Source organism: Pholis gunnellus, assembly GCF_910591455.1.
Source record: "Pholis gunnellus genome assembly, chromosome: 2".
Classification (NCBI taxonomy): Eukaryota; Metazoa; Chordata; class Actinopteri; order Perciformes; family Pholidae; genus Pholis; species Pholis gunnellus.
In genome coordinates, this window is record NC_136536.1 from 10,598,130 (window position 1) to 10,618,866 (window position 20,737).

The 20,737-nt window shown below is 40.6% G+C and overlaps 1 protein-coding gene across 2 annotated transcripts in view; it reads right to left on the bottom strand.

Moving 5' to 3' along the window:
* Positions 1–1,577: 1,577 nt before the first annotated feature.
* xkr7b (XK, Kell blood group complex subunit-related family, member 7b) overlaps positions 1,578–20,737 on the bottom strand; it is a gene marked incomplete at both ends in the record, with an annotated part of 54,337 nt that continues 35,177 nt past the window's right edge. For both annotated transcript variants that reach the window (XM_079177493.1, XM_079177492.1), the window contains 3 exons: positions 1,578–2,385; positions 3,545–3,764; positions 11,782–11,981. In XM_079177493.1, coding sequence (XP_079033619.1) covers positions 1,578–2,385; positions 3,545–3,764; positions 11,782–11,981 — 1,228 coding nt within the window. The remainder of the gene's footprint in view (positions 2,386–3,544; positions 3,765–11,781; positions 11,982–20,737) is intronic.

Here is a 20,737-nt window from a genome sequence, read left to right on the forward strand (position 1 = left end):
ATGTGACCAAGAGACATTTTTTTTATCAGCTACTGTTCATAGCATAATGAGGTTGTTAATGACACCCTTTATACCTCTACATCTTATGTATTCTAAGAAAAGTGGACAACATTTAGACTCTTACGAGTAAATGAAGCTTCTTCATCCAAAAGTCATTCATCAACTAGAGCTTATTATAGTAGCTTATATCTGACATCTGTATTTATTCAACTGTACATCACAGGCCTGTTTGTGGCGAGTTAGAGCATACCATATGGGGGGTAGCCATTGCGGAAGTCATCCACCTTACATCCTTACATCCAGACCTGATTGATTTTTTTCCAATTAAGTCCTTTATCAAGTTGGGATGTAATCAATGGAACTTTTGCTCTGGCTGTTTTTGTACCACATATGGATGGCTGGCTGTTATCACTTGTTTCTCAGGCTTACATTTCAGAATCACTTGTGAGCCATTCACATGATGGGTCCTTGTTTTGTCATGAGACTTGAGCCCAATGTATACGACTACATTTCTCTTTCGACACCATGTGAGGGACATGCAACCTTTTGGAAGCATGATGGTACAGCAAATGTAAAATGTTTTAATTTTCTGCCTATACTTGCAAAGACAAATACTCCTATTCACTGTGTGTATACTCTGCAAAGTGATTGCATTTCTTTAAATATTAAAGAGTACTCAATTGGCAATTAATTGGTGATTTGGAGGTACAAAGAAATCTAGACGTCTTGATTAAAACCCGGCTAAGTGTTGTTAAAAACTGAGATATCATTAGTCATTGTTTAATTCAAGTTTTTAGTATATTTCATCCTGTAGTTATGTCCTGCGTCACTGGACATAACTACATTAACACATTTTAAGGGCTGTTGAAACATCATATTTAGCCTTTTATACATGACCCAGATTTCTAAAAATAACTATCAATTTTCAAGCAAATTTTAATTAGTTTTAACCAAGATGTCTAGGCGTCTTTTGCCCTGCAAATCACGTAGGCAATATTTATGAGATAGTGAGTCCCCATTCTTGTCTAATTTGCTACCAAACCAAATGATTGCATGTCCCGTGCAAACTCCAGTCTCTAAAAGTTCCCAGGTAAGTCTCTGTTGAATCTCCGAGTCCAAGGCTCAAGTTCATGCAGCGGACTGTTTCTCAATTATCTCAAACTCCGCAACTTCATTGCCCCTCAAATCCTTTTACTTCTTGCTCTAACCATGCAGGATGAAACCAAATCTAACACTCCTTGGTCCCAGGATGAGCGATCAAATGTCTCACCTCCAAGCTTTTAGAAAAGACGAAGATTATCTCAGTTCAGTGTTACTCCCTTTACTTCCCACGGCTCATTCATGCTACGTACTCCCGGACTGCGCCCTAAGGGGAGAGCTTTGGTCCCAGATTGCGCTTCACATTTTACAATCAAGTTTGACAACCTCTTTAAAAAAAAAAGGAAAAAAAAGAGTTGCCTGAAACTCTTGTCTCCTTTCCATGCTTCTCCTGGCATAGGTAGTCCTGGGATGAGAACTGATCTCAGGCTGAGCCTTGGTCTCAGACTGCACTTTTAAGTTTAAAAGCCTCCGTTGGCTTAGACGGTTGTCTCATATTCTAAAACCTCTTTGCTGCCCATCATGCTACTCCTGTACTGTATCCTCGGGCTGACGGATGATGAGGTCTCCAGAAGCAGAATGGTTTTGCGAAGGCGCCGATCGATAAAGTGCGCATCCCAGGCCGGGTATCGCTTCCTTGGGAGGTCGATCCTGATCACAGGTCCCTCCTGTGCCCGGGATGAGGAGGAGGTCCTGTGAAGGAGTGCAGGAGAAGACGAAGGGGAGGGACGTACCTGGAAGACAGGCAGGCAACTGTCCCTGTCTCTGTCCTTGTCTCGCTCTCCGGGAACCGGCTCCCCCGTGTCTTTAGTCCTGGGGAGAGTCCTCGGAGGGCTGGTAATGACCATGTCTGTTTGGGACCCTTGGGATGGGGTGAGGCAAGCATCAATCACTCCCGCTACCCCTACCGCACTCACCACACCCTCGTCCACACACCCTCCCCACTGTGAGCCCAGAACGGGCCCATCCGGGTGCAGCCAGCAGTAGTACACCAACATGAAGAAGGTTCCCAGGGCAAAGCTGCAGGCCACCAGGCACACCACCACCAGGGCGTAGGAGTCGGAGGTGTGTGGGCCACGGTAAGTGTACCAGGCGGCGGTCAGGGCCACATTCTCAACCAGCGTCACAGAATAGTAGACGGTCATACGTAGGCGACTGGGGCCTTCCTTGACATTGAACCAGCAGAAGATGTAGATGATGCCCACCACCATGTTGTAGATGATCTCCTCCCATTTGGACATGCAGAAGTCAGTTTCACCTTGGATGATCCAGAAGGTCATGACACACCTGAAAGACAATAAACAATAGCCTTAATAACGGCACTATGGGTCCTGTTCATTTTGTGGCTGCTACTAAGAATAATAAGGTAATTTGGATGGACAACCAACAAACATAAAACTCTAATGAGCAGATGGACATGAAATTCACTGAGCACATTCATATTCTTTTTATTTTGGACACCTATATATGCACCCCAATGTCATAGCATAACATTGTTATGAACAGGCATACGTGGCAGTTCATTATTCTACAAGTTCATTAGACTTGTAGTCTAATGAACTGATCTCAATGCAATTTAGGGAGCATATTCTAAAGATTTGTACGGTGACTCCTTTTAAACCTACTTCCCAATAACAATGAGACATATGATTGAGATGGTAATCATAAGAAATATGTGATGCATTTTCAGTGATTTAAATCTATTACCTGGGTAATGTAATGCATTTTTACGGATTTTAATTATATACCTGGGAATTATGGGATATTTCATCGAAAACATTTGAAAACACAACAGACGCACAATTACCTAAAGTTAAAGACATTGATATTGAATCTCTGCTTACCACAACCTTTTTGCACCAATTTCATAAATTTATAATTAATCACAATGAACGGGGAGGAACATTATAAATCAGCCAACATGAACTATTATGTGTCCTTCCTTGGGGGAAAGAAGCAGCAGAGTGCGGAGAAAGCAGATTGTTCTGAACACACTGATTTAATAAGGCTATTGAGTGAGAACGGGCGTATGTTAAAAGAGGATGTATTTACAGTTTTTACTTACGATTTACTTAATCAAGCTGTTTTCCTGTACAATACTGTAAACGACAATGTATTTCAGTAAATACATAGCATGACTATCTAAAGGCTCTAATTTTGGACACAGAGTTATTGAATAATTGATCTTCTATTTCTTTTGTGTACCTGCCGTTGAGATACAAGATCACTGACACAATATTCATTTGATGTCAATGCAGCCAGTCAATGGCTGGGTAATAACTGTAAACTTGTACTAAACACTCGAACAATAACTATTTTTTCTGGTTACTATAATTGAGAGAAAGGACCTAAAGTTTTCTCCTGATAACTATTATTCATCATCTTGTCAAATACTAAGCTTCTCATTGTGGGTCCAGACTCTTTTGCATCAGGTCACATGGCGCACCAGTGGCTGACGATGAAAATGCCGAAGTAGAGCTGGAAGACGGAGGCGAAGAGGGCAAAGGCCACGGTCCTCGCCCCGATGGTGAAGAAGTGCCACAGCATCTGGGTGATCACGGCCTTGTAAGACATGGGCAGCTTGTCGTCGCGGGAGTCCCGGAGAACCTTCTGGTAAGAGGCGATCATCCAGGCCAGAGAGACCAGGGAGGCCGAGGCAGAGAGCCCTGGAAAGACAGAAGAATAGAGAGAGACAGAGAGAGAGAGACAGAGACAGAGAGAGAGAGAGAGAAATAAGAGGAACACAGCAAATTCCCCAGTGTCAAATATGCAGTGTCATAGTACATTGACTCTTTCAGAGTTATTACAACAATGGCAAGAGTAATTACTACCAATTTATCGGCCAGTGTTGGTGAAAATAATCAGAGTTAAACTTTTCAGTGTCAAATATACAGTGTCAATGTACATTGACTATTTCAGAGTTATTACAACAACAGCAAGAGTAAATCGCTCCCCAGTGTTGATGTCATTGTTCACTGCTGTAGTGTACTCTGGAAAGAACTCTGAACTCTGGAAAGCTCCTCCCACCTCCTTCTCCTTTCAAACGGATCATGAGCTTCGCCCCGCCATTTTGCACTTCTCGACAGACTGGTAAGTTTCTCTAAATCACTTAAGAAACCAAATTTTGGCATTTCAGCAAAAAAGAATAATTAGAATAACTTAATATTGTTGTTCAACATAGACTCCAGTTGTTTTTGTGTCTTGAAATACCGACTAGCAGAGGGCTAACCTGACCGAGTTGAAAGCTAATGTTAGCTCAAATGTGCTCGCACATTAAGTTAGCTAGGCTAACTAGCTAACATCAAACTCCACAATGTGGGCAAGAGAGGTATTGACAGTATTGTATTGTTTTCAATGTCCATAGATGACAGTAAATAGCAAATACTGCGTGTGTGGGGAGTTGTGATATTATCCGTGACAAACCTTCCCTTTTGAGTGCATGGGCACTCCTACAAGGATTCACTTTGAAGCCAATTAGATTAAATTAATAGTTTATTTTCTGTCTATTGCTGTCTAATTACATTCAGTCGTTTTTAATGTGTTTGACAAAAGCTAGTTAGTGTTACATTTAACTTCAGTGTTGTCTCAGAATGAATTGTGATGTGGGTCATAATGCCATTTCACTTTTTCTGTTTTTACAGATGCCATGTGATTAAAACAAAAATCATCGTTTCACAGTTGGAAAAATCTGCGTTGGCCAAGAAACCTGGTGGAGACGATATTGTCAAGGAACACAACCGGACAAAAGGTGACTGAAACTCTGAGGTAATTTAGATGTCTCTTCTTCATGCACATCTGTTCTTCTACGCTTGTGGGAAAAATATATATATATATTTATTTTAGGGCTGTACTCAACTCAGAACTTTGTCTGTCAAATTGGATTTGGCTGTTCAATACGAAGAATTGTTTGTTTGTACAATTTTTGCCAGCAAGACTTGAGTCATTTTTCCGAAGGATGATTTGTCTGCATTTACTGTGGTTAAAATAGTTATTGTTATTCAACTTATACACATCTTTCTATCATCTGCCAAGATACCAATAGATTCCAACAAAGACCTTTACAATAGAGCCATGAGGGCTGTCACTTTAAAATATTGTATCTGTAACTATATGTTTTAATACCAAATTTGAGTGCAGTTAGATTTACACACTGTTTTTCACACCATGAGCAGAGAAATTGAAATAAAAGGTAGAAATCTGTGAATCTCTCCTTTAGAAATGTAATTCGAACACCTGCTGGTAGATTGCAGATGATAGCGAAGTTTGTTCTATAGGGTGAAAATAGCTTGAATTGTTCTGTGTATATCCTCTAAATGCACTGTAAACACACATATTTCAATATTTACAGACATTGTTAAGATTGTACTATTCTAAATATACCGTGTCTTTTAAGAACAATGTTTTTTTCCATCTTTGAAACTGAAAGTGAGGTTTAATTAATTGTTGCACAATGTAGCACAAATGGGAGTTACACTTGCATCTCTAAACTGTTAATGAAAAATTGTATGCAAACTAAATGTTTTTATTTTTAATAAATTGTTATTAAGATATGATATAATGGTGTTTGTTGTTTTTTCTCCTGCAAACATTTTTTGTTTTATTGTTTGAAGTGTTAGCTGGATATGGTCAAGTAGAAAATGTAAAACTCTTAAAAGTGTTCTGTTGAAGAGTTAAAACAGAGTAAATTGAAAATAAGGTGTTGGGTAAGAATTACGCTAAGGGAGTAAATACAAGAGGAAATATGTTTTAACACTGGCAGGAGTCAGTTCAAAATCAACACTGTATTTGGAGTAATTTCTTAATCAACACTTAGTGTCAAGTAGGTTTAACACTCATGAAGAGTAACTTATTTAGAGTTAATTTTGATTAACACTCAAAAAGACCTAGTGTCAAATTGCAATAACACTAAGAGTGTTATTTACATCATAGTGTCAAATTTGAGTAACACTTCTCAGTGTAGTGTAGTGTAAAATATTAACTCTAACCAGTGTTAAATTGACTCTAAAAATGTAACACTATGTCCAGTGTTACTTTAACACTCTGTAGATAGGGACCATATGTTCACTGAATCAGTGTTAAAATTTACTCTTTAAGTGTTGCATTGACACTGTCGATTTTACTGTGAAGGGAAGAAAGAGGCACAAATTAAAAAACATTTGGGTGATGAAGGGGGAAGTTAAATAAAGAAAGGTAGTAGCTGGCTAATTATAACAAATACACACTGACATGAAATACCAATATTTCAGTTAACTGTGAAACTTTGATATTGAACGTGAACAAGTGTCTCCAATGTGACAATTTTAACCATATACTGTACCTCACAGCATGACAACCATGACAACAGACTGAAGTCAGCTGATGAAGACTGCAAAATGTGATTGGAAGCTTTTAAAAACACGAAGATGACCTTGAATTGAGTTGATTTTTCACTGTCCAATGTTTGAGACAGTTTAAAAACAGTGACACCGGAACACATTTTGATTACAAAGAGCACTGATGAGTCTATTTTCTAACTGTACGGCCTACTGAGGACATATTGATGACAAATGTTGTTTTTTGTTGTGTTTTTATACGAATATCTGGACAGTATTGACTAATGTATCATTACCTTGGGCTATAAGGCTGTGTTCTGTCTCCTGTGCTATTCTCTCTCTTTACCAACAACTTCATGATCAATCAAAAGCATTTTAGAATAGTTCAGCATACCGATGACCTGGCCTTAGCTGGTCCTCTACAGAAAACAGATCCTTTAGCTGAAGCTGCCCAGCTCGCCCACACTAACGCCCTTCAAACATGGTATTGCTTCAGCCAACTAGAAATCAATGTGGCCAAGACAAACTAATAGACAAACTCAATTCATTATCTGCCAAAACAAGTCACTGAAAGCCAATTACTGAAACTGTGGAAAATGTTAAATACCTCGTCTATACAGTTCTGAACACCCAGTGAGCTTCTCTGAAAATACATTACAAATACAGTTTATTTTAAAGAGATGCTCAGAGCGACTTTATCAGCTTAGTGTTAGTCAGGTGATTTTAGAACTATTGATGGCTGTTTAAACTCGCACCTTCTGCCTGCCATCTTGAAACGAATAATATAATTAAGAAGTCCTTCATCCCATGCGCAATCAATATTCTCAACTTAACAAAGGGACTGAGAGGATTTAAGCCACAAACGTTGACATAAATAGTTTTAATGTGTAATATGACCATGTCTATGTGTTCTACTGACTGCTTGTCAGCTTTTTATGTTGTTGTTTAAAATAAACCCATAAGGAATTACATTTCCGGGGATCCTGAATCAAATTTAGTGGCCTGTGCAATATTTGTCCGGTATCTGTTAAGATAAAAACAAACTGAACAACTGCTCGTGAAAACAACACAATGGTAAAGAATTTCTTTCCACCAAAAGATGGCGTAATGTCTCAATTGATGCTAAAATTCTAATATGGCACCTTTAAATGTTTTGCTTCCTTGCTCATTCAAGTAGACCTGGACTAGTTTCAATTGAAGTAAAAGGATCATTAGCCCGCATACGTAACTGAGGCGCACTGCGAGCCGCCCAGAGTGCAGTTTAAACACATTAAACATTCATGTGTGTTAATCATGCAGTCTTGTCTCAAATTAGCCATGAATCACACTGAGAAGGCATTAAAATTTGAGCAGAGAAAGAGCTGCACCGACTTTGCATTTAAATGTAATTTTGATCATCCTATTTTTGTTTTATGAAGAGGATTGGGGAGAACTTGAATATTCCTCTTATGTAGAAACTTACTGATATTTTAAAAACTCAGATTACCGCTGTTGAAAACAACTTTTTGCCTTGAAGACTCAGAGTTTCAGATTTTAGGTCCATAAGGTCCCTCTTAAAGGCAGGGCGGGAGTGGGACTCACTTTCAGGAGTTTCATGCCTCAGACCAGCTCACTTAAGTTCACAACATATTACACATCAGCATATCCAGTATAAGTGCTTCCTCATGTGTATCACCCGGGAAGAAATTATTTGTAACATAGGTCAACATGTCACAGGAGTCACAGGACTGTTTATTGATTGGCTGCGGGTGATCTCTGGCGGCAATTTGCTGCAAAAAATATGGCCTGTAGTTGGGCCATATTTTGCCGCTGCAGCTTTCAACAGATATTGCATGGCAGCTCGCCGCAGGCCGCACTTTGCTGCTGCTCGGTGTGTTTTTGGTGTAAAGCGACAGCCTACATGATCAATTTACTAAATAATAGTGTTTACCAAACCTATCATCGGCCCCTGTGGCCCAACAACCAGCCCGGCACTCCAAGAATCTTTTCCGTTATTCACGATTAGCCACTTGTATCAAATGGCCTAAAAGCAATGCAGGACATTTTGCTTTATTACGTTGTACTCAAATGATATGCAGATTGTCGTGTTTTTCTTCTAAACTAGTTTTTCTGTTTGTTGTACTTGAAACACCTTGAATGCCCGCTCACGCTCTTTAGCATAGACATCAATTACAAAGTCGTTGATGGGAGATGGGAAAAAACAACAACAATAATAATTGTACAAGCAAAACTAATTGTTGCTTTAAGAAAACACAAAGATAACTTGTGTTCTTTAGTTGTGGAATTCACTCCTCCATGTTTATGTCAGGACGGCACCTTTGAGAGCGCGTCTATTTCACAGCAGGCAGAGTGCTGAATTATTCCATTTTGATCTCAGTTTGTTTTAATTGTATATTCATTTCTTACTTTATGTTTTTAGAGTTTTTCTTGGTTTCATGTTATTAGTGGTTCGTTCCTAAGTGTGTTCTGCAACAGGAGAGATTTCTCTGGATGTTTTCACCGTCATCCTTAGCTTGATATATTCTTTCCTTTTATACTAAATGGAATTTGACATCAACCCAAGCTGACCACAGCCAATGATCTCAGGGAACAACCTCCTCTTGCTGAGTTGATAAACCCCACCTGGGTTTTCAAGCCAGACCAATGAGATGACTCGTTTCCTGGAATGCAGCTGAAGGAAATAAACCAAAGCAAGAAATGAAGCAGAGGGGATTATGGGTGCAAAGAGACAGATGCAGTTTGTTATGCTTGGAATACCCAGCACATCCCAAATATTTGGAGAAACTATAACCAGCAGGGATTTATAATAACAGATGACTTGAATGATTAATTGGCAGAACTGAAAGATGGTTAATTTGATTGGTTTGCTGACCAATGAGCCATATCAGCACCAAGGTGATATAAGCTACGTGGGAGAGTCTGTATTGTATACTGTAACTGCTTCAGGACTTTTGTTTGGTCCTCACTTCTTCAAAAGTCTGTTTGAGGTTTAAGACAAGGTTTTAGGGTTTAAGTGAGAATTTCGTTACGGCTAAGGTTAAGGTATTTAATAAGGAAATGAAGCAAGATCATGAGCAAAACTGATTTTCAAATGTCACATGGAGAGTGATTAGATTTTCAGCAGGAGAAGGTAATTTAGCCTGGCACTGTGGCTGATGCAGACAGAGATTTATTTCTCTTCTGTGGCATTAAACACAACAAAAGATGACGAACAGTGGTGTTAACATTACCACGCTAAACGATTATACTTTCTCCCTGCACACGCCTCTTGTATATGAGAACAGCCAGCCCAGCTACCACACAGGTGAGCTATCTATACAGACACACTCTCAAAGGGAACCAAACATGCTCTTCTAGTGACGGTCAAAGCTCAACCACACTTTTCAGCTGTCTAACTAAGTTCGTGGTTTCACGTCTTTTCAATCTGTCTTTTGTGATTGTATGCCCCAGATCTGAAAACAGCTGTGTCCTATTCTGTGTGTCCACAGTTGACACTGCAATGCAACCTGCCAGATCAGATAGTGGTCAAAGGAGTGGCTTTAAAACGGTGGATAAACACATTTAATTTCCTATAAATTCATCACAATAAAAGTCCCTTGTTATTTTTACTACTCACTCTTCCTCCCTGCAGTGTAGAGTTGTTTTATTGAAGGATAGCCGCTAACACTGCTCCCCTAATTCGATGATAAAGAAATTTTTCTATAAATTCTTCACAATTAAAAGTCCCCCATTGGTTTGTAATTTAAAAGCTTTTATTTTAAATAAGCGGTAACTTAACGCGACTCAGACAGCGGATCTCAGCTGTGCTCCAGCCCCGGTTTCCCATGTATGGGAAATATTACGTTTGATAAATTGTCCCGATTGTGCCCACATGCTGTCCACACCTCACTGAGGTCTGAACTTAGAAAGAGACAGGCCCCCTCTGCATGTGGTCTGGCTGATCCGATCCCAAAGCGAGCACGATCGGATCACGGAGCGCAAAGACTTGACAGTTGATGCGTCCCGGCATGATCGGATGACAAAAGTTGCACTGAAACGACAAGCGTAACCACGGCCTAAGATCCCGGCAGTATAGCAGCTCATGTCATGCATGCCGTTGTGTTACACTCAGTGTGTGAACTACAGAATGCCATGGGGTTTTGGAGAAGCTCACTTTCTTTTTGTATTGCCCGTGTCCCTTCTTTTTGACATATCTGTATGCTGCTCATGACAAGCCGGTATCTTTATTAAAGTAAAATACTGATTCATTACCCTCCTTGATGAATCATACATCGATAATAGCCTGATTTTACGCATGATCCATGATGACGAAGACACAGAAAAAAAGAAATGCAGGGCAAAAATAGCATATTGTCAGTAGTTTAGAGACCGCCAAGATTTCACAGATCATGTTTTCAAAAGGACCTCATGTCTTACTAAGAGGAGCCAAGCTCTCCCTGGCTCCCCTGTATTTTGTACCTTGGCTACACTGAGATGTTACGGACTATCACTGTCCCCGTGTCCCCTCATAGAATATAAGTGTGGACTTAATAACACATCATGCATATCACTCAGTTTGTCAGCTTTGCTGTTGGTCATGTGTTTGTGTGTTGTGTATTTAAGCTTTCATATGTGTCCCGTGATTCGTACAATTCAAATATGTGTCTGATTCTTCACTACGGTGCCGCCAGGAGTGTGTGTGTGAATGCTCAGTGTGTACAGTGTGTGTGTGTGAGAGAGAGAGAGAGAGAGAGAGAGAGAGAGAGAGAGAGAGAGAGAGAGAGAGAGAGAGAGAGAGAGAGAGAGAGAGAGAGAGAATTTTGCTTTATTCATCAAAGGCCAATCTGCTTCTTGTAAGAGGTGCATAAATAAAGCATAGCCTCTACTGTCCAAACACGCACGCACACACACACACACACACACACACACACACACACACACAATCACACAATCACACACACACACGCACACACACACGCACACACACACACACGCTCTCTCTCTCTTTCTTTCTCTTAGGAGAAGCCTTTGTAACAACCATAAATTGCAATTGATCCAATAAAATCCAATAAAATAGGTCCAATAGAAAGTATATAACCATCAGGATAATTCCGACCTATTACTGCTGGGGTCTATATGTGTTCATAGTTTTCTCTCGTATATTTAAATGTCTTAATCAGTAATAAAAACATTGTACTAAAACTGTGGTAAAGTTGTTTAAATAATCTGGCTTCCTGCTGAATCTGACTTGGCGCTACAGCTGTGTCACAAACCTTCAGCAACTCGGTGAGTGCAATTTCATCATATCAATTAAAGGTACTCTGTCAGTGAAACCTGCTTTCACTGATGTGTCACACTTTCCACAGCGAGGCAGGAAGTGCATCTCGCTCACCTTGCAGTGGGAGGACGATGTTTCCGTGGATCATGATGCTCAGCTGGAGGACGAGCTGCGGAGCCGACTTCAGGAAGGCCTCCAGGAGGCGCAGCATGGTGATGTCGGCGCTCTCAAACATCAGCCGCCAGTGGAAGTGGCGACGGGGCCCGTTGCTGTGCCAACGGCTCTGGGCACCAAGGTAGAGAGCGTGGATGTACCTGAGGGCGAGAGAGGTTCAGAATAGTGATGCTTGATGCTTCTTTATCAGCCCTGCAGCTCCACTTCTTAGGACGTTTTAGGGATTTAGAATCTGTACATTTGACCTGATGCGAGACATTTTTTCATGTTCTTAACTTTCTCTGACTTTTCTTTGGTGGGCCGGTACGAGTGTGCCACGTCAGATATATTTTAACTTGAGATAACTATGTAAACGACCATCATACACACAATGAATGCCGCCTGCTTGTAAATGAAAGCACCTGAATGAGAATTGTAAATGATCATATTAACGCCCCAATATAACCATATAAGGCTACGCGTCCAGCCCCATATCTCCTCTATTGAAGTCCTGCTTTTAGAGATTCATAAAGGAAAGTCTACAATTTTTAACAGCGTCAGCAGCAGAATTAAGGTCCTGCTAAAGACGAGGAATGGAGAAAACAATGAGTGCTTTTAATGCCGTGTCACCTGAGTGCCGTACTGTCACTGAAATAAAGAAGACATTGTTTGATATGAAAATCGTCTCGCCACAGCGATCAATGACTGCAACGGGAGGGGGTCAAAGCATTTAAGTCATTTTGCATATTGAGATGGTCAAATTGGTATTTTAGTGTTATACAAAAGTGTCAATAGACACTTTAAATTGATGTTGATATCATTAGTTATGCGTACACATTTAAAATCATCAGCATAATGTTAACACAATTGTGAGGTGTAATTTATTCAAGGTTTTCAAACTCAAAATTGCTTGAAAGTAATAAAATATTTAATGCTTTAGTGAAAAGATAAAACTAAAACCAAAACTGGTAAAAGAAATGGAAACAAATGATTTTCCAGCATGACATATAATGCAAAAAAGGCAAAGGTACAAGACTGTGTCAATAATTATTTTAAGAGTGAAGGAACTATATCCCGTAAACCGTTGTGAATGGTCGCACCTGGAAACTCCAGATAAAACCGTCTAAAATGAAGAAAGATTCAGTAACTGCCTGCTTTCACGCCTCAAACACATCATAGAGAACTTCCAGGCGCTCACTGCTGAGCCCTGGACTGTATTAATACACAGAATAATCACTTATTAAAGTCAAGGAGGCTTTTTGTTCACACTGAGGTGTTTGAGTATGATGAAGGTAGTGGCAGTGCATCACTAATGCTAAAAAAGGTTTTCTTGCATAGAGCAGAAATCTAAATTCAAAAACAAACGGGTGCAAGGCTATAACAGTAAAACAATCTAAATGACAAATTCCAGGAGAAATATGAACCCTCGCCACGCTGTTCTCCTGGGAGATAAAGACACCTGAGAGTGATGTGTGAATCTCCAGGGAAAGACCTTTACCCTCACCTGTCACTGTTTAACTCTGTTGCGCTTTTGTTTTGCTGTTTCTTTTGTGTCAGCGACAATATCGGTCGCCGGGTTGCAGCGGGTCAACTAGCGTAGAGTATCCTCGTTTTTTGGAGAGAAATTTGATGCGAGGAGAGGACGAGGCAGCGCCGGTTCAAAGAACCGAGATGGGTCTGTTTTGTTGGAGGTTTTATTTGAACCTGCTGGTGCAGCACAAAGGTCTGCATTAAAGAGCTGACAGTCGGGAACAGGAGTAAGAAAGTGTGACAGAAAAACACAAGATACTTTTTGGAAAACAGGTTGTTCTGCCTTATAAGGCAGAAGTGGTTTTAAGCAGATGGTGAACAACAATTAAACACAAACTGCGCTGTGGGTTCAGGTCTAAGAGGTCCCTAAGACAAACCTGAGAGGTCACTGGATCGCTGCAAAAAATCGGCTTCATTTTTGTGTGGAACTTGATTCATTACAGTTATTTAAAAAAAAGGAGATAATCTGCCAGTGCAGTAAGAATGCTTTTTTTTTGCATCTGGTGTTGGTGTGTATTTGAGGAAGGAATGAGGCATCATGGGAGTGAAAGGGTGTCAGACAGTAGCAGTAGTGCAGCAGGACGGATGAGGAGAGATGAAGCTATGCTGGAGGAAAAGTGAGACGACACTCACTTCCTGCGCTTCTGCATTTCAAGCAGATTTTAAATAGAGGGGTAAAAATAACCTAGAAGTGTAAGCAGACGCACACACACGCGCACACACACACACACACACACACACGTCAGCATATATGACGCTGTTCAAGTCTGCAAAACACAGGCAAGCACGGATACACATGTGTGTGTGTGTTTGATATGCAAACTGTCTTACACACCTAAATACACGTGCACACACATGATATGCCTCATGCATATTCTAACACACACACACACACACACACACACACACACACACACACACACACACACACACACACACACACACACACACACACACACACACACACACACACACACACACACATTCATAGGCAGGCAGGAAGGCCAACGAGGCAGCCTGGAAATCTGTATCTCTGCAAATAATTTGCTGTCCAAGCACTACTGGCACTCCTCCATTCAGTCCCTATGTGTCTCTGCCTCTATCTTAATCTCCACCTCAGTATCTGCTATTTTTGACTTTCACCCTTTTATCTCTGTCTCTTTATTTATCTCTCCTTTCCTGTCCATCTGCTTTCTTTCTCTTTGGTTCTGGACGGCTGTGTCGATGGCTCAGTGGGTCAATTACTTTGGTCCAGACTGACTCAACAACAATTTGATGGATTGCCATGGAATTTTTGTGCATGTGACATTAATGTGCCCATCAGGGTTGAATATAATCCCCTGATTTTACATGTAAATGTTTATGACTAAATACCTGCAAAACTATATTGACATTTCCGTCAGCCTGCTGATTGTTTTAGCTCACATTTAGTAAAGTCTCGCAGCGCTTAGCATGGCCTTAGACTATAATAGTGTGCCTCAACTTGTGTACCTCTGTACTTACACTTACTATTTTGAATGCATAAGTGCGTTCACACTGACGAGTATGGCAAAAAGGCAGTACACAATGAGTACCCAGACGGTGTACTCATAACAGTCTGAAGCTCTGGCGGTTGTGTTTGCTCCAGTGAACATTGCACTATTCGAATGCAAGTCGGCAAATATTTTGGCGGGCACACGTTGCGATCAATCTGGTTGCAATTTCGCCGTTTCAAGGAAGAAGAAGAAGAAAAAGAAGGAGCGTTCAAAAGTTGTGATCATCATTTCCAGTAAGTGCACAACAGTCATGAAAGTAAGTACATCGTGTACAAAGTGTACTACATAAGTGTAGGCTTACTAAAAAAAGTCTTTGAACTAAGACAGTGTAAGTCTGGTTACCATTTAATTCCCTCATCATTTATTTTTTGATGTCTCTCAAAATGTTGGTGTTTTATTGCTCTACCCTTTTTTCTGTATCTGTATTGACAGATTTCTCTTTGTTCTATTGCTATTTATCCGTTTAGACTTTTTCAAACAATCACTTGTTGTATTTCTTACTTGTTGAGTCGGCCTTTCTCTTTCATCCTCTATACCTTTTTTGTGTGTTTTCTCTAGGAATTGTTCATAATCCTTCTATTTTTCTGCCTCCTTTCCTTTGCTTGTTATCTCTTATTTAGTTTCTCTCTCAATCCAATGTCATGCAGCTATTGTCTCTCTCTCTCGCTCTCAAACCAATTTATTTTGTTCTTCCCTTGAGCGTGCTCTCTTCCTCCAGCTTCCAATCTATAACATCTATATGAATCGTCTCTCTACTCTTACCCTCCGTCACTCCTCTTTCTCCTTCCCTATTCCTACTTTCTCCTCCTCTCCTTCCTTTCTCCTCCTCCCCTTTCCTTTCCTCTGGGCAAAAACTCAAGGAGACTATCTACAAGGCCACAGTTGGACCTCTGAGACCCTGAACATTTGAGAAAAGAGCTAGAGTAGAGTCTTTGGAGAATGTCTGCCAAGTGTGATGGTGAGCCAAGAATGAACCCAAGGAGCGAGAGAAGAAATTGATCTGTTATACACACTTCATTTAAATCTCCTTTAAATATATTTTACAGGTCAACAGAAATACAGTGAAATGTAAAAAAGAAATGGAGGCAAAGATTTGTAAGTTAACTGAAATCACCAGCAGCTCTTTTAACATCAGCGCGGTCCGATCAGGAAGCTGTGGGAGTGTCGTGAATCCTCAGAATTTGCAGTGTAATTTCAGAAAAGCAGTGGTGGAGCGTAAAGTACTAAGTGTAAAATTGAGATTCTTGTACTTGTCTTTTCTTTTATGACACTGTCTACTTCTGAATCTCTACATTTCTGCCAGAAAATGCATACAAAACACCCTTCACGGGGATTCAAGACCTGCTCACATTTTCTGTACATTATCACGCTTATTATACAGCTACTTACAAAAGAAATCAATCATTTGAAAGCTTTAAAAATGCTTGTAATGCAGTGTAATGTAATACAAATAACAAAAGCAAGGCTCTATTGATAGACTACATGGCTACATGTACAATGGTTCAGTTGGTCAGCAGTCAATGGTAAATATAACAGTTAGCTTTGCATCAACATGTGTGCAGATTTAAATAGAAACAGGTTCCTGTTTCAGTGTCACTTGCACAGTAATGGGGCAGTAGTGGCCTAAAAGTTAGAGAAGCAAACTTGTGACCGGGATGCTGTCTGTTCAATTCCCGTTCGATACCCGGACCTTGAGCAAGGCCATTAACTTTACACTTATTCTGAGTTTGATCCTGCAAAGATAGTGTTCCTCTCCGTGAATAAATAAAGGTTTTAAAAAAAGGAAACATATTGCAGTCTAAGCTGGAATTAACATGTTGCTTTAGCAAAGCTCTTCTTTACACTTCGCAATAGAAAATAAATTGTCTATGGTTAGCACTGTTGTAATATCAGCTGAATATAGTACGGAAAAACAGCTTCCCAAAAAAATGTAGAGCCCAATCGACCTTTTTCATGTCATAGTATAAAAAAGAACAACGGTTATTTAATAGCATTAATGACAGCTGCATTCTGCTTCGGGGAGGTCCTGGTATTGTGCATGCTGGCTCACTGGAATAACTTACTAGGACACTTCAACTGAGCCTTAGTTAGTGCTTCAATTTCACCTGTGCTTTTCCTACTGTGACAAGTCAAAATGTCTGCCGTGAAATTGGCCGTGAAATTGGTCTATTGCACTGTTTTGTTTCAATAATGACCGAGGGTAACTTTCGCTTTTCAGGACAGTATTCTCATTCTAAAATCTATTTCCAATGTAAATAATACATTTGGTGTCTAAATTATTATATTTTTTTAATACTACGTGATGTCAAACAAACAAGAGAAGTCATCATATAGCTGTAAATGTATTAACGGTTATTATGTTGTTGTTGTTAGCAGACATTCTGAGCATTTGAATGATGAGCATTTCCGTTTTTATAATTTACGATCACGGTTATAATAATTATTGACACTGTTGAGGCATCAATTGACTGTCCGCAGATTCCATCACTACAGCTCATTGACTTGAAATGGATCAGCATACCCAGGACACAGTGGGATAGAGTAAACAAAGGCCAGGAAACAGATATTAGAGTAAGGAATAATTAATGATTTGTTTCCCAAACGACAACAATAAAAACTATGATGATAACTGAAGTGGATAGTTGGCACCAGGAGGCTGTTATGATGTTAAATCACTCAATTATTTTATCATGATTCTCTTTATATCTACTGCTCACAAGACTAATGACATCTCTGTATGGTTTCTGATGTTATAACTACATCTTAACCGCAGTGACATCACTGACAGCCAGGCCATTACTGTAAATCCTCCATTGACGAGAGAGAGAGAGAGAGAGAGAGAGAGAGAGAGAGAGAGAGAGAGAGAGAGAGAGAGAGAAAGGGTGTTTATTAATAACTCGTCCCTAATTTGATCAAAGACTCAACTGGAGTTCTGACCCTCCCCCTCTTCAGTCTCCACGGTGATAAATTGGTACCAGCACCAGGCTTTTAACGAGCCACTGATCTATTAGTTGACTCGGGCACATCCGCAGCAAATTTCTACATATCCGGCGAATCTTTCAGCTGTTAACAGGAGAGGGATGGAGGAGAGAGAGAGAGAGAGAGAGAGAGAGAGAGAGCTCTTTAACCTTCATCACTTGTCTGAAGAGACTCTCAACCTGCCCATTATCGCGCCAGCAATCAGTGGCATTTATTGCCGCTCTATGTGTGTCTCTCTGTGTGTCTACATATACACAGCACGATCTAATGTGTCTTATGAAACACACTGTGCTGGTTCTCACTTCTGATTGGTTGAGTCACATTGGAAGATGTTGTGCAATAACTCAAGAATATATATATATATATATATATATAAATATATGTTACGGTGCATTTGGCGACTGGAGGATGTGGCGTTTTCCGTTTGAATTCCTTCCTCCAGAGCTCGCTCTGGGTTATATGGTGCCATGTTGAGTCTGCTGCACCGATGCTGCTGCTGAGCTGAAGTTACACAATAAAGAAGGGGTCATCAACTACATTTGTCCAAGGGACAGAATGTTTCTAGGCAGACACTGTGAAGAATAGACTTTCAAATAATGATAATAAACTAAAAATACCACCCCACAGTTGTTTGCCTGTCTGTCTCATCACTTTATCATGGTATCCTTATCGACATTTGTTAGAAATTGTCATGACAAGCATATGAATTGTTTAGTACAACTTGAGTGCCGAAATTATATTGTTGAATGATACCAAATATGTACGGCCTACCCCAGCTTTAAGTCTCACCTCATCTTTCCAACACAATGTGTCTCTTGTGGACATCAGCATAACAACAACAACAACAACAACAACAACAAAAAATGTAATTCAGACAAATTAGACAAACTTTGAGGATCATGTTTGTTTGTTTTTCTACCTCTAAACTGGTACAAAATGCAACTTAGAAGATGTTGAATATTTAAGAATGCACTGGTGTAATGGAGCCACACAGGCATACGTTACAGTGACAGCATCATGGCAGAGCACAAGCAGTTCCCCCCCACCCCAGCAGGGATGACAAGCCCCCTGCAGTGGGTGGATGGAGGTTAGAACAGTCAACCTCCTGCTAGTCTGTGAATAATGCAGCTGTCAAAGAATCTCAAAATTAAACACACTGAATACACACAGGACTGCCCCAGGCTCTATTCCACTCTACAGCGCACATGTGCACACGCACACACACTTGTTAGCTTAGAAAGAGCCTTATATATCTACATAGGGAGCGGATCCTCTTCCTAGCAAGAGCCTTTCGCATTTTTACATTACCTGATGTATCCTGAGTTCCGAAACTCAGTATTAAGTATTGATAAGCCGCATCGTTACTGTTGCTTTTTTATCTTTTATTCTAAATGTTTATGTGTCATGTATTTATTATTACGCTGCAGAGTGCATCTCCTCCACTCTCTCTGTCTGCAGTCTCTCATCCACAGTCTCTCAACCGCTCATAAAGTCAACTTCTCAGAGGCCTTGACGGGTCCTGTTGGGTCCCAGCTAAATGTTGCATAGATGTCAGGACCTGTAGAGTTCAGACTGATGTGGAGCCAAGGAGAACTACAAAGCGTGGACCTGAGATCCAGCTCATAGGGTCCTCTGGGTTTCGGTGATTTAGATCTGCCCATAGATCTGTATACTGAGTGCAGAGAGGTTGAGCCGCTAACAGTGAGTGAGTGTTTGTATGGAAGCCCACACAGAGCAGAAATAATGTCGCCTCTCTGTCTGTGTAGAGCTCAGCTGTCAACACCGACCTACTTAGACTGCCACACTGAGAAACCCAGCACAGAGAGAGGAGGATGTGAGATTATGGGAGAGTGTGAGGGGAGGAAAGAGAGAAAGACAACAAGAAGAAAAAGCAAAGAGGACAAGAAAACAAGGAAAACCGAGGTTACGAGATTATGTGTGAGTATGAACGATGGAAAAATGCAAAAGGAGACAGAGAAGATGAGAAGGAGGAAAAAGTGAACGAATGATGTAGAGAGAGCGAGGAGAGACAGGAAGGGAGGACATGATGTGTGTGCGTATGTGTGTGCTTGTCGGTGTGTGTGTGTGTGTGTGTGTACAACGGAGGCAAACGAGCATTGATCGCTGCTGCCAAAGCTGCCGAGCTGCTGATCAGATAAGATCACGTCGAGCGCTGAAGTGTTTAATTGGAAAGTGTGTGTGTGTGTGTGTGTGCGTGCGTGTGTGAAGCGGGTGATGTTATCACTTGACTCAAGGGCTCAAGTTTGATCTTTTATCTCTCCGCTGCTCTCTGTCTCTCCCTCTCTCATATCCGTCATTCAGGAGTTGTACAAAATTCAGAGCCGTCGTTCTGCTGTGTGACGGCTTCAAGGAGAAAATGAACGGGAGGAGGAAGAGGAGGGGTAAAAGGACGAGGAAGAAGCAGAGGGAGATGTGCAGGTTAAAGGGAAACGTAAACTTGATTCTAATATGATCTAGTGATCTATTATCGTACTCCAGATCCCAATGTTTGTGTTTCAGTGTCTTTGCAGCGTCATTACTCCTCAATGGTTGGAGCTAGAGACAGGCAATTTCATCCTGTTAAACTAGAAACAGTGCTTAAGGCCAATTCCCTTTTTGTCCATGCGAGCTCTTTACTTCAGTCAATAAAACTCCTGTAAGGAGTTATAAAAAAGGCCATATATGAGGCTTGGGAGATGATTTTTCAAGGCAAAGATGTCGAGGAAAATGGCGACAAATCTGCGCCCGAGTCGTGCTATTCTGAAGATGAGGGGATTTTTTGTAGTGAGATCCTTACAAATACCAGTAAGTAATCCAAATTGCGATGAAATATGTAGGCTATGGAGTCGGGGAAAATGAGATAACTTCTGTCA